The sequence below is a fragment of the Palaemon carinicauda genome, chromosome 29, assembly GCF_036898095.1.
Source record: "Palaemon carinicauda isolate YSFRI2023 chromosome 29, ASM3689809v2, whole genome shotgun sequence".
Lineage (NCBI taxonomy): Eukaryota > Metazoa > Arthropoda > Malacostraca > Decapoda > Palaemonidae > Palaemon > Palaemon carinicauda.
In genome coordinates this window covers 93416888-93432379 of record NC_090753.1, presented here as the reverse complement: position 1 = coordinate 93432379, position 15492 = coordinate 93416888, and the positions used below count along the sequence as shown (strand labels likewise).

Below are 15492 nucleotides of genomic sequence, written 5' to 3'. Positions count from 1 at the left end.
CTGGAATGAACCTGGCCGTGAGCTCGATGTGTCCCCTTTCGGCCCACTCCAGGACCTTTGCCGTGAGGTCGCACAACTCCCTCGATTTTAGCCCTCCTTGCTTCTTCACGTAGGCTACCATGGTGGCGTTGACGCACGAGCGCCACCGTGTTCCCTTGGAGAAGCAAGATGAACTCTAAGCACGCTCTCTGAACTGCCATCAGCTCTAGGACGTTTATATGTAAGTTCTTCTCCTCGGGGGACCACTTTCCCTTCGCTGATTCATCGAGGAGATGGGCTCCCCACCCCTCTTTTGATGTGTCCGTGAAGAGCAACATCTCTGGAGGAGCATTCGCGAATGGCATCCCTTTGAGGGTGTTCGCCCTGTCGGACCACCACTTCAGGGTCTCCTTCGTCTCCAGGGAAATTGTGACTACCTTGTGCGGGGACTCCCCCGGGGACCAGAGTTCTTTCAGGTTCCATTGAACCGCCCTTAGCTAGAGTCTCCCCCGAGGGACTAGCTTCTCTAACGATACCAGGTGGCCCACTAACCTCTGCCAGTCCTTGGCTCTCCTTGGGAAGTCCGATAGAAAGGGGAGGATTATCCGGTCCAGGTTTTCGAGCCTCTCTGTGGAGGGGAAGGCTCTCCCCAACTTGGAGACCAGGACCATCACCAGGTAAGTCATCCTGGTGGAGGGGATCAACTGCAACTTTTCCATGTTGATGGTGATCCCAAAGTCCTTGCAGAACTGTAGAAGCTTCGCACCTTGCTTCTTCAGTGCTTCCTCTGAGGCTGAAAGGAACAACCAGTCGTCTAGGTACCGGATCAGGCGGATCCCCTGTTCGTGAGCCCAGACTGACACTGTTGTGAAGACTCTTGTGAAGACCTGCGGAGCTATTGACAGCCCAAAGCATAAGGTTCTGAACTGCAACGACTGGGAACCCCACTTCACCCTTAGGAACTTCCTGCTGGAGGGGTGGACAGGGATCTGAAAATAAGCGTCCTTGAGGTCCAGCAACATCATGAAGTCCCCTTCCTTCAAGGCTGCCATCACCGACTTCGGGGTGTCCATCTTGAAGTCGGTCTTGCTTATGAACTTGTTGAGGGCCAAGAGGTCTATGACCGGCCTCCAACCCCCTGTCGCCTTCTCCACCAGGAAGAGCCTGCTGTAGAACCCCGGGGACGGGTCCTTGACTAGTTCTAATGCCCCTTTGCTGAGCATGGCTGACACTACTTCTTGTAATGCCGCCTTCTTCAAGGGGTCCTTGGGAACCAACCACTCTGCACGTTGGTCGGGGATCAGAGGGGGAGGGTCCGCCAGGAAGGGAACTCTGTACCCGTCCCTCAGGACTGCCACGGACCATGGGTCCGCTCCGCTGTCCCGCCATGCTTGCCAAGAACGTTTGAGGCATCCCCCTACCTGAGGCTTCGGCAGGAGTAGGGGGCCTCTCTTCCTACCTTCTCCTTGAGGAGCGGCTAGAACGGCCTCTCCTGGAGTTGGAGTAGTTTGGCCTAAAGGAGGCCTGCGGAGTCGTGCTTCCCCTACGGGGGAGCTGCGACACTTGACGCCAGGACGACGACGGGGAGTCCCGTCTAGGTTGTGCTGCTGAGGTGTGGGGACCGTCAGGCGCAGCCCTTCTGTGAGTTGGACGTCTTGCTGCAAGGGGCCTGGAATCTCCTGTCTCCTTGATCTTCCTTACCCTCTCCATAGCTTCCTCCACTGCCTTCAGGGGGAAGACGGAGTCACCCCACACTGGGGAGATCCTCAGGCACTTCGCTTCCCTCTCGGGGAGCCTACGGACCAACTTATTGAGAACAGTGTCTCTCCTTCGTAAGATCCAGTTGGCCGTCTGTGTGAGGGACTGGAAGGTGAGGAATTTCATTGCCTTCTCACCTGAGCGGATCAGTTCCTGGAGTAGAGTTTGGTTTTCAGGTACTGCCAAGTCATGGGACAGTTGAAAACCTACTAAGGTGCAAGCCCACCCGTCCAGCCACGACGTGACGTTCACTATGTCCTTGGCCGTGTCTTCCATCATCCCGGCATCAGCTGGAGAAAAGCACACTGGGGTAAAGGAGGCCCTGTCTTCCGCACTGCCCTCGTTAAGGGTGGCTATCGCCGCTTCGACTGTGCGGGGTCCCGAGTGCCGCCCATCTGGGACGTAAAACCGCTTCTGGGTCCTTAACCCCGGCAGCAGCTTGAAGGACCCTTGGGCCCTGAGAGAGTTTGCTTGACCCGCGACGTACCTGTCCACGTGGTCCATCCCCATCTTAACGTCTGGGGCCAACGGAAGGGTTAGCGACGGCTTCTGTTGGACGGGGTTGTCGATCATCCTTCCCAGACCCGAGAGCCAGGCCTGCTCTGTCGAAGGTTACGGGTAGTCCAGTCTGTGGTGTCGCCTGATAAGGGCCAGCACTTTTCTATAGGAAGAAACTTCATCTACTAAGCACTCCCCACTGTCCATCAGTCCTTCCACCACTTGATCCTCCGCGTCGGGTGCATCGCCGATCACGGATGGAGCCACGTGGGAGGCTAGGTCATCTCTCTCTCGCCGATCCAATGGTGCGGGTACTTCCAACACGGGTGGATCCGCTGAGACGGAGGTAGCCGTCATAGGTCTAACCCCTCCCGGGGAGCTACGTGGGACTAGGGATCCACGGTGAGCCGCCGGTTGGCGAAGGCGCTTGGACAGAGCTGCCGTGGGACCGGGGATAGGGGCAATGTTACCGGGCCGAAGCAGCGGCTCTCTACGCTGGGCGGATGAAGCCGTTGTCTTTGCGAATAAAGGCATGGCGAAGTCGTGTGTCGGTGGCTTCGGCCGACGGGCGGACCGAGCGGACGCCACGTGTGGTAAGGGCAAAGGAGCGGCTCTAGCGGGCCACGCGGATGATACTGGAGCGGCGGCTGCCCTGATTAGCTCGCTACGGGGAACCGTCACTCGAACCCACTTATCCTTGGACGAGCGCCCTTTCTTGCTCCTCTTCCTGGAGGTCTTTGAGTGTCTCCTGGACGGGGCTGAGCGGGAGCGAGATCTCCTCCTACGGGACCTCTTCCATTTCCTTCTCGCCTCACGGGGATCAGAGTCTTCCGAAGAGGACGAGTCTGACGATGATGATGAGGAAGAAGAGGAAGAGGCCGAAGAAGAGCTCGCCGAGTCCTCCGACGATGATGTAGGGTCCTCGTGCTGCTTCACCGGCTGCATAAAGTCGGGCGGGAGCGTCGACGACGACGCCGGAGGAGTCCGTAGCGCCTTCCTGGACGCGAACCAGCCGTCGAACTCTTTCTCTTGGCGCATCGGCGACCTGAAGGGCGTCCTAGGCGCCGTCCAAACAATGGAGTCGGGGTTCAACTAACCCTTAGGTTGTCTCTCCTTGTCTACTTCTCCAGCGGGCGCTGAAGTACCTGAAATACACTGCCATGATGTGGGGGAAGGAGCCGGTCCTGTCTTCCCCCACACCGGGTCTTCGGTGGAGACGAGTCCTGCAGGCACCAGAACCTCGTCTCCCGAGCACACTTCCGCCACCCCAGCAGGCCCCCCACACCCCTGCGAAGCAACAACAGCCCCCACATCAGTTACATTGGACTCATGGGGAGCGGCAATGGGCAGCTTCCCCGCAACGGACTTACCTCGTCCCCTACTCTGGGTAGGGGAAGGTGACGGGGAACCTCTCTCCGATGGAGCGGTGGGTAAAACCAAGGGAGAAGCGGCACCCACCTTCTTAGGAGACCTCTTAGGCGCCTTTTTCTTCTTAGTCGCGTACAAGGCCCACATTCCGGACACGTGCCGGACGGGGAACACACACTAACCATGCACGAGGAGCACAGGGTACGCGGGTCAACCTCCGGCTTAGACAGGAAAGCACCACACGATTTACCGGCCTTAGGCCCAGGGCAACGACGTTAGGGATCCATACATAATCACAAAAGTACCAAGCAACACAAGAACACTGGGAAAGGAGGTGGATGAAAGGATACAAGGGAATCGGTAAACACGTGGGGACACAAAGGGTCGCACGGGATGTGAGAGAGCAGCGAGATGTGAACTACGCCGCGACCAGAAGCTTACTGGTGACCGAGACCTAGCTCCATGCTCTCGCACGCTGACCCGGGTCGCCTCAGGGCGAGTATCCATCCGCCACGGAGGGACCCACTATAGAAAACGGAGATAGGGGAAACTACACAAAATTCTGGTCGGTTGGGAGGAGAATCCCAGATACTCCTAAGAAAATAGTTCGAGGTAAGTACTCCGTGTTGGAACAAAGATAGATTCTGTACACTAAGTGAGGGGAAGATGAAAAGAAAGAAAATGCTAGTCCCTCTTATCATTCATCCCAGATTTAATTCCGGGTAACGTCTGCCCTCCACCATCTGCTACTTCTCCATCAAGGAGCTTGAGATGTATAAATCATTTGTTGGGAAGGCACCACAGGTCCCATGAAGAACGTCTTCATGTTCCTGTGGCTTACATCTTGCAGGTAATGGGCGGTAAAGGTCATCTGACGTTTCTCACGCCAGCTTGAAGAACCTGTGCCACAGAGTAGTTTTTCTTGAATGCTAGGGACGTACTTATGGCCATAACATTGTGAGCTCTAGCTTTCCACGTCTGCAGAAGAGAATCAGGATTCAAGGCCAGGTCTAGAACCTTGCGAATCCATGCCGAGTTCGCATTACTGTATTTGTGATTCTCATTTTAAGCTTCCATGTACTGACAAACAATACACTCACTCGGGGTGGGCTCCTGAAATTTGATTGAAGTAACACCTCAGAGCCCTCACTGGGCATAATAGCAGTTGATCTGGGTCATCAGTTACATTATGGTCACTCTCAACCCGGTAGGTCCCAAATCTAGGATCCTTTACTACCGGATTTTGAGTCTGGGCGAAAGACTTGGGAACAAAGCTGAGCAATACCTGAACCCATCCCGTTGAATGGGAGACATCATAACAAGACCATGAAGTTCACTTACTCACTTGGCCGATGCAAAAGCTAGCAGGAAGACTGTTTTTAGTCAGGTGAAGATCTGATGCCTGACATAACGGTTCGTAGGAGATCCCCTTTCAGTGATCGTAATACAGTTCACGAACTACATTGCGTGGCAGTGGTCTAGCTTCTGGTTGAGGACAGGTAATCTTAAAACCCTTTCCTGTCTAAAGGAAGGGAAAATTACCCCCACCACTTGGTGGAGGTTAACCTTCCCTCGGAAGGGGAGGATGACTACCACCTGGAAGCAAACCTTCGGCCTTAAGAATTGAGGCATAAGAAACTCATGGATCCTAGCCGGCAACCACAAGCGGTCCAGCGGCAGCTAATCAGACTTGTCTTGTTAACCTCAGGGTACAGAGGCGGGATCGTCAGCGAGTACTCCCGGACTCCTGTGCTCACTCGTTGTAATCAAAGCTGCGTCACTTGTCAGAAGTCCCATGGGAGTTTGGCGAACAATCCTGTTACAGGAACAGGGCAAGTCATCTGGTTGGACAGGTCAAACTGGTTGGGTAAGACATGTCAGCTAAATGAGTCAAGATGGTCGTACGAGTGAAGGTCGAAGATCGAATCCAAAAGCATTCTCGTCGTCCCGTACAGATGATACCACTCAGGGTAAGACCTAACCCATGAGTGGGAAAAGTGATCCTCGAGTAGCAAGAAAATGCTTCGGACTTGGCACTCCCTTCGATGGCTGAACTAACTCAGAATAAGGGAGAGCGCCGTTCGTCAGTGCGCTGAGAAGAAAGACCGAGGTCAAGCTCTGGGTCAGCCTCAAGCAGCCTTCTCGAAGACGACGGTGATGGTGATGAACTATTCCTTAGTGGGGGAGACTCGAAAGCCCCAAGGGAGGCAGCAATTGCTGCAAGCAGCAATGGGATAGACTCCCCCAGTGGTAGACGCCTTCACTTCCGAAGAAAAGCGAAGATGTCCGCACCTGCAAGTTGTCTGGGAGATGAACACTCTATTGGTGCATTACCTTAAGAGTGGCCATTACTCTAACTCGACCAACCTCTGGAGGAGAACAAGCAAGCAGAGTAAAAAAGAGGGATTGTTGACGGCAAAGAAAGTAAAGGTTTCTTCACCTTCGAGGAAAACCCCGAAGGTAAAGAATATCTTAGACCGCCTCTTCGCCGACTACCAACCTCCCCTTCAGGGAGGATGGTTACTCCCGACAAGCAGAGACTGCATGCAGGACAACTCCAGGACGAGAAAAGTCCTAAGGCCAGTTTGGTAATGGGGAGAGATCCTCCCACAAGCAAAAGGGATGATAGAACACAGGTGTGTGTGTGTGTGTGTGTGTGTGAGCAGGGTAGCCAGTACTAGGCCCTTCACCTCAACTAACTAGCGATGGGGTAGTTATACCTCGCTAAAAGTCTTAAGGCTAGTCTTCCAGCTTCACCGAAAGTATAGCCCCTAATAAAGAGTGAAAGGGTTTGTATTAGTGACTGAACAAAATAGTTAAGTAATTTTCTATATCATCAATACAAATGGCTTACAGCACAGATCGTATCCATGTCCTATAATACAGATATGATTTCAAATTTTTCATATTTAGTTTAACAAAGCCCAAAACCTCTGTAAATAATGTAAGTATAAAGTATTGTGACTCCTGGTGTCATTAGAACAGAACTCAAGTAACAACTGCACATCTAAGAGAAGAATATCTAACAATAAAACAATTCAATTGAAGAGCAGTACAGTACAATATACAATACTGTATTTATAATGGAGTATCAAAAGACAATACTAGATGGTCAATATACTTACATTGTCTGACCTTGACCATTCTTGAATATTGCTTGCAGCACTGCCGCACCATCCTTGAAACCACTACCTTCCATGGCTCTCCTGAAAGAGAAGACAAAGTGACAATGATCGATTTATTAAATACACTTTTACTTGCTAATTGATACTACGGACTCATCCTATACATTTACTTTTGAAAACTAGTACAGTGCACTACTTCCTTTCCAACCACAATGACTCTCTTCTCTAATCTTTTCTTAATTATTTGATTTATGGAAATTGAGACAAAGTTTTAAGGTCATTCATCATTAAATTGATTCTGAGAGGAAAACCATGCAGCTGCTCTTTGGGGTACAAGTTAAAGGATGCTGGACAGTAAGATAGAAGAAAGGAGGTATAGTAGAAAGCTTGGAAATTGAGCGCAGATAGGGGCACGAGGAACGCTGCAAGGAAACTTCAATAATGCTTACAGAGCACAGCTTGGGGTGCACTGATAGCACAAGCCCCGTACTGGGCCTTTCACCAATATCACAAAAAATACTTTGGCCCTTTTTTCACCAGTTTTCATCCACTACTATTTGATACAACATTTGCGTAGTTATTCTTGATATTTTAGCTTCTACTTCTATCATTTTAAAGGGCTAATTTTCACATTTCTATCCCTCTCAATTAAATTACCTTACAAATAAACACAGTATATTGCTTTACACCTACATCATCTCATTTAAAAGTACAATCTTCTCTACTTTTCATAACGACTTCACTCTAGTATACTACCAACTACTCTAGGGGATTCTCTATCATCATAAATTTTTAAAGTTGGCACCTTTTTATCTTCATTGAGGAGCAACGTTCAGTATCGTACAAGTTGAAGTATTACAAAGAACGATGTAATAAACATAGCGCTCCTCTTTGTACATACCGTTCTCTTCAGTACAGCATGTCCTTTTACTCTAACTGGCATGTCAGGTACAATTTCGGTGTAATGTTCTTTTTCTTATATCCATTTACTCTGATTGGGATGTTAGGTACGTTCCCTGTACGTCCCTTTTCTTTGAGTGATACGTACCATCCTCATGTGAACAGGGAAATTACAATGTCAAACAATGATAATTAATTGCTCCTACATTGAAAGCTGGATGCATTCTCTGGCAGCTAGTGCCTTGTGCCAAGAGCCGTGCTCGGCTATAAATGCCGAGCAATCTGAATGAACGAACTGGATGCATGCATCTTGGGTGTGCAAAGATTCCACAAAAGCGCGGCTAGAAAGTGAGCGTGGAATCCTAGTTCCAAATGAGAGCTTACTGTAGCAACATGTGGATTACAGGCAAGTATGAACTCATGTACAGTATACTCAAATCCTAAGTGCTCGCTGACCTCAAGTGAGTGTACCTGAACAGATACGTGTAAATGACCAAATGAGCAAGTAAACAGATCAGTAATCATGACAAGATAAGTTTATGATTACTATAGAGCGGCACACAAACGAGAGAGAGAGAGAGAGAGAGAGACTCCGTCCACTTTGTGTGACGAATTGATGACGCAATAAACCTGGAAGTTTGGGAATACTGTAAGTGTCCAGAGTACTGTACATCCTTGGCAAGATATAGACAAGAGCATGGCTCTGTCCTGACCAACAACGCTTGTGCCTCGTCTCTTACGAGATTTGACACTGGTAGCAGGGGCATGGGTCCTTATACTTTGCACCTTAATGCCTTCCAGAGGGTAGAGCTAATGACTATGAACTCTGTAGCATTGTTCTTTTTGAGGGTAATTTTCATCACCACTGGGGATCATAAGAACATAATCATCATATTTCTGGGTTATCTAACAGGCAGTGGTGAGACCCTTCCCTCAAACTCAGAAATATATGTTACATGTACCAAATGCCCACACGAGTAAAACATTGCTAGCATAATATACTGCCTTCTTGTCAAGTGTTTACAGGGCAAATTTGAAACTTCCGGTATATTTAGTTAGTCTCAGACAATTCATGCATCTTTCAGCATAACATAAAAACAGTAAATACATGAACGCATCAGAAGAGAGTTGCGTAAGGGACCAGATGCCCTTTCGTATACAGTAATAGGAAAAAAGATTATTTTAGAAATAAAACAAGTTTTCAATCAAAAACTATCTGAAACATTTCCAGGCCAAAAATGCAATAATCTGAATTTCCAAATTTCCAAGCAGAGGTCGTGAGTCGCGCCCCTTAAAACCAATTTCACCCATATGGATACTAATATGTCACACACCATGCTCTGCTCTCTGGTTCGACCACACCTCGAGTACAGAGAGTCCTCAACTTCCAAACTTTTAGGTTCCAAGAACCTGTTTGTAAGTTGAAATTTGTTAAATTCTGGCCCAAGATAGGCTTTACCTAACTAGTATGCCTACAATTTTCAGCTGCAAAAGTCAACAAATAGTCCCTTTTCATATTAAAAATATCGTCTGATTTATTGCATTAAATTTTATAGTTTATTACAGTATTTTATTATGAAATTTTGATACAATATCAGAGATTCATGATTTCAATTGGCTTTGTGTTTATATCTCCAAATGTTTTAAGTTGAGGACATCCAGTTATGCTGGTTTGACTTTGTCACTCAATTTCAAATTGAACATTAATTATCCTTTTACCCTATAAGACAAGATGCAGTATATATAAGATAAAATGCAGTAAACTAGGAATTACATCCCTACAGTAACAAAGACACTGAGGGCACTTGATTGAAGTATACAAGCTCATCCATGGGTTAGAGAATATAAATATGAGTGGGAGCCTTTATATATCAGCGGCCAGTTCCTTCAGCGAGCATAAAATATGGACACCAACTAACCTGAATTTCCAACTCAAACCTAACCTACATGACGTGTCCTTGACTACTTAACAGGAGGGGGGGGGAATAAAGGCCCCCTGCAACCCCTTTTACTCTGCAATATTCTTAGTCAGCCGTCATCATACATACAGATGGCTGCTATCATACATACACCCCTATGAATTATTATTCTCAACTAAATACTAATAATACAAGGATTACATACATATTAAAGAAAAGAGGACATGTTCACGCTCCTTCAACAAGTGCCTTCAAGAGTACCCGAGATGATCACTAGAATCCGAGCAACAAGGCTAGTCATAACTAAAATTGTGGGGTATTAATATGAAGATTTATTTTTGTTGGGGTGTATGTAGTTGCTTGAGGCAAGCATAAACTTTCTTATAACTTATTAAATTGATTTTCATTATAGAGAAAATGTTCATTTTTGTCCGAACTACAATATTGTGAAGCTAGTTTTGTGTTACAAAATATTATGATTTAGAATTACCTCGCTAGGAGTGAAGTCAGTTGGGAAGTGAACACAGGGTAAGCTAAGGATATGGTCGTCTAAAGAGGGGGGAGGTCGCAACCCTGGTGGGTAGGTAAGCAGGTAAGGACATAGCTCATAAGTTAGGTAAGGACATAGCTCCTAGGTTAGGTAAGGACATAGCTCCTAGGTTAGGTTAGGTGGAAAACCTTAGGTTAGGTTAGGTGGAAAACCTTAGGTTAGGTTAGGTGGAAAACCTTAGGTTAGGTGGGAAACCTTAGGTTAGGTGATGTTCTTGTGTTTGTTCACATTTCAATTACTGATCTGGGTCGTCCCAACATTCTACGAGGGGTCCTTTTTGGTGCTAAAATTGTGGAATTTGTGATATAACTGGGAGGAAGTGATCATGGAAGATGAAAATTCTGTATTAAATTGAATATCATTATTATTATTACTAACTAAGCTAAAACCCTAGTTGGAAAAGCAGGATAATATAAGCCCTATAATGCTCCAACAGGGACAAGGATATAAATCAAGTAATGAACAATTAAAACTAAATAATTTAACAACAGTAACAATATTAAAATGGATCTCTCGTATATAAATTCTATAAAGACTTATGTCAGCCTGATTGAGATAAAAACCATTCGCTGCGTTCAAACTTACAAAGTTATTTGATTTATAGTGTCAACCTAGTTACAACCACAAATATAAAGTAGATAATTCCAATGCTTAGTAATACAAGTTAATGAGCGAGAAAATAAGGATAATTCTGTTCTCCCAATTATATCAAATAGGTAAATAAGGAGTAAGCTCAGGTTCAGGTTCTGGGGCGAGTCATAGCCTTTACATAGGCGCCTTATACACAATTGGCCAATTGCATCATTATGGTTATGTCAAAAATTCTGAGAATTTACGTTGCCTACATGAGGATTTAACAGCAGATCAATATAATAAAAGTTAAAATAACAATGCAATAACCTTGACCTATTTTCCCATGGCTTTCTTGACCTCAGACCAGCCTACCGTAGATACACTTAGGTACATGACCTGCAAATCTGAAATGGCTTAGGATTGGCTATACTATACGGCAGCTTGAGCTAAACTTATAACGGCTTGAGCATCGTTATTATATATATCTATCTTACCTGAAAAACCCGGGAAAAATATCTTATTTTAAGGTCAGCAAGGACCCATAGACGAAACAGAGTGGACAAGCTAAGAGTCAAAGTTGTTTTCCAACCTGGGAGATGTTTGCCACTATCCGGTCAAAACACACGAATCTTACGGGATCACAAATCAACGAAGAATGTGGATAACTTCTTCTTCTTTTATTAAAACTCCTTATATAAAGAATATATAAGTATGACACTCGAAAAAGAATATATCATAATTGTTCTGCATCGCTTGAATAATGTGGGAATGATATTGTAAAGGAAAGTAATGAAATGCTGCGTGTTTTAATTTTCACTTTTATTAAGCGATGATGACATATCGTTTTCAAGGACTTGTGAGAAACATTGGGATTCGTGAAGGAATTTAGGTCAAACTTAAGTTTCTAATAATACCGGCATCAAATATGAAGGACTTCAAAAATTCATATTTCGGTTGTTTCTAATATTTAATTTCTATTCCCAATTTGATAAGCAATGTGTATAAACACCATGTTGTTAAGAGAGAGAGAGAGAGAGAGAGAGAGAGAGAGAGAGAGAGAGAGAGAGAGAGAGAGAGAGAGAGAGAGAGAGAGAGAGATTATGTGTGGCAGATGTATCATTATTACAAATAAATATTCAACATCATATATTCTCAAGTTTACGCCACAAAACTACGACATTCTTATATGTTCTACCGTACTAAATTAAACTTGCTATAAGATGAAATGTGGGTAAAAATTTGAGAATTGCCTATATTACCATTAAAGATCCCTTGCTGTGGATGTTCTATTAATGTTACTGATATAAATGCTCTTCCGGAGATAATTTCAAAATCACCATATTTCTATCATTGTTCTTTTAAATCAGCCTAGCTCCCGGATGCTATATATGTATGGATGTATATATATATATATATATATATATATATATATATATATATATATATATATATATATATATATATATATATATATATACATATGAGACATCAAGTTTTAGTGGATATTTTCACTTTTACTCTCCTCAGGGTATGTTTCAAACATAATTTTTAAAAGATGTTTTCAATTCTACCTTTTTGTTAAGATTTCAACGGAATCCCTTTACATAGGGAATTCACAAGGTTACATTTTCCACAGCTGGTTTCAACCTGACGTCATTTTCAACTAATATTTTTAACTCTATTTCATTCATGGCAGTTTAAACATAACTTCTTTACTTTACTTTAAGGGCTGTTTTTCAGGTCCTATACAGCAGGGGAACCCTACTTTCTACAGGACCTCCACAGTAATTCTGTCATGTTCGTTCGAAAGCATTCAACATTTCACACCTCATATTGCTCGTTTATTGTCAGTCCACACTATCGAAGTACTTAGAGAACAGGAAAGTGTTCAGTTTCCTTTTGAAAGCCTTAATATCTTCAGTCTTTCAAATGTCTAGTTAGAGCTTATTGTATAGTCTCGGGGCTGCATATTTAAAAGCGCTTGGGTCTACAGTAGACATATATCTAGGTTAGAATAATTTAAAACTAGTTGTAACTATTCTCCCGTCAACACGATTTGTTGGCTGCACAATAGTATAGATACAGAATAAGATTGGACCCAGTACACTTCTCTGAGACTACCCCTTTTTGTCTTAATACCTTAATTGGTTTTACTTTATAGTTGCACCTCTATACTCCCCTGGTTAGTGGTTCATATGATGAATAAGAGCTTACAATTTGTCCACAGTAGTTTCTGTCAACCTAAACGTCTTTAAGTTTTCAAAAGTTTTATTAGCGACCATGTATCAGTGGTAACAACATTAAGAGTAAAACTAAAGAAATGGATGAAAAGAAAAACAGAAGAAAAAAGCAACTAAGAAGAGACCAACAACTAAAAGAGTTATATAGAATTGAAGTGTCAAACGAGGAGGTCTTAGGAAGAACCTGTTATGGGGAGAAGATTGAGAGGGAGGTACAGAATTAGATGGCGAGATAAAGTGAAAGATGCTATGGAGAGAAGAGGTTTGGTTGGAGAGGGTGCCTTTGATAGAAGGTATAGGGGAGACACATCAGGCAATCGACCCCTAAATGTAGGATTGCACAGTGATCTCAATGCATTATCTCGTGTTATAACCTATAAGTGTTTAGTGTTCTATATTTATTATCATACTACAAATGACTCCCTCTTTCTTCCCTGGATAGAGAATCAATCACTGCTTTAATAAGAAATAAGAAAAAAACCAATTTCTCTAGGACCTGAGAGGAACTGGATTTAGGGAGGCCTTCTTTGCTTTGTGACGCCCTCGACTGTAGGCTACTTCTGACTCCTGTCTCCGTCGTCCTACTGCTGTCATCCCGTCCTTCCTTCGTGTTTTGATATGTTACCTTCTTTTTTCATTTCCTCTCTTTTTGTTTTCTCTTCTACAGGTAATGGACTACTCTGGCTTGACTACCTTGTGTGATATTAGCTCCTCCGTTATCGTAGGTCTATCTACCATTGTGTGTATGTGCAGAAAATTGTGCTCTGTAGACTGTAGGCTTTCTTCCCCACACCAATGCGAACCTCCCCACTTCCATAGGACCTACCCACGTCCATAGGCAATAGGCTTTCTTCCCCACACCGGTGGCGACCTCCCCACGCTCATGGGACTTACCAGTTACCCACGTCTATGGGCAAAAGGCTTTCTTTCCCATACCGATGGGGATCTCCCCACGCTCATGGGGACCTCCCCGGGCCCATGGGGACTTACCCACGTCCATGGGCAGGCTCACACAACTTGACACAAGTCTGCGCATGCATAGTGCTAATCTGTAGCTCATTAATTTACCGACACATTTTTATTTACGGAGAGTCTCAGTGCAAGAGCCCGTGTCTTGCTATAGACAAATACTTCTATAAAAACCGTCACATTTAAAACAATCAGATGCATTTTCTGTCCACGGCTCTGTGTTGTAGCATAGGCTACTCTGCAATATAATTCCAATAATCAGTTTATAAACTCCTTTTTATTTGTCCTTGTGATTTGCAAGTGAGATAGGCTAACGTCTGTATATTTCTAGCCGTAATGAATTTTTGCTGTTCCTCATACGACAAACCCTTTTTTTAATGTAAAGAAGTTTTACAGATAAAACGAAAAAACTAGGCCTATTTCTGTTCATCTCAAAATGAGAAAGGACACAGAAAGCACATCTAATTTAATTAGTTGTTCATTTATGTTTAAATTGTTTTTTTCCTCCTCTATGTGGCACCACACGGTTAATTGGCATTCAATAAAATTAACATCTGACGGCACAAAATACAAGATAATTACATTTTATCTGTAGCCTACTTTAAAAAGTTATATATTTTTTTTTTCATAAATTATTATCAATACACTGTTTTCCATACAATTTGAATTTTAGCTGTCTTTTTGTTTCAAACTGTATTTTCCCCTACCATCTGCTTCACTTAACAACCATTGATGATACTTATTAATCATGCAATTATTTTCTTTTCATATACTGTCCGAGATGAATTTGGCGCAAATGTTTCCTATTTTATTAAAGAGTCTGGGTATCTTAAAAGAAAGGGTTCATGGCGAAGTAATTGTATAATTAGGGGATCTAACGATAATGATCACATACAACTTTAACTACTGTACCATGAAATTGATAACTGTCATCAAAGGTGGGCGTAAATAACACACCTACAATAATTTTTTTTTTAATTCCAGCTTAAGTTATGTCGAACTTGTTTTGATAGACAGTTAAAAATTTTGTATAATTTATGTATTATTAGTACTAGATTTTGACATTTTAAATATAATTATATGAGCAAGGGAATTATTTTAAAATCTTAATATATAAATAACACACTTAATATAATTTTTTTTAATTCCAGCTTAAGTTATGTCGAACTTGTTTTGATACATACTTGAAAATTTTCTGTAATTTATGTGTTATTAGTACCATATTTTGACATTTTAAATATCATTATATAAAAAGGGAATTATTTTAAAATCTTAATATAGAAGGATATATATTATTAAATGTGGGCGTAAATAACACACCTGATGCAACTTTTTTTTTTTAATTCCAGCTTAAGTTATGTCGACATTTCTTTCATAAATAGTTGAAAACTTTCTGTAACTTATGCATTATTAGTACTAGATTTTGGTATTTCAAATATTATTATATAACAAGGGAATTATTTCAAAATATTGATATAGAAAGATATATATTGACCAAGGTTTGACATATCACCATAACCGAAGTCGTAAATAGTTTCATGTTTAAGTGACAGATTGTTTACATTTTAGTCGGTGCAAAGAAGTTAGATAAACTGTTCTACGTGATCCTGTAT

General features: G+C 43.5%; 1 protein-coding gene across 5 annotated transcripts in view; it reads right to left on the bottom strand.

Annotated features, from left to right (window-relative positions):
• The window catches only part of Ge-1 (Enhancer of mRNA-decapping protein 4 homolog Ge-1), a 131268-nt gene extending 119945 nt beyond the window's left edge, over window positions 1-11323 (bottom strand). For 4 of the 5 annotated variants that reach the window (XM_068352946.1, XM_068352948.1, XM_068352950.1 and 1 more), the window contains exons 1-2: window positions 11165-11323; window positions 6729-6809 (exon numbers count right to left, since the gene is read on the bottom strand). In XM_068352946.1, coding sequence (XP_068209047.1) covers window positions 6729-6802 — 74 coding nt within the window. In that variant the 5' untranslated portion in view covers window positions 6803-6809; window positions 11165-11323. The remainder of the gene's footprint in view (window positions 1-6728; window positions 6810-11164) is intronic. The other variant, XM_068352947.1, reaches the window with a different exon arrangement.
• Between the last annotated feature and the right edge of the window lie 4169 nt (window positions 11324-15492).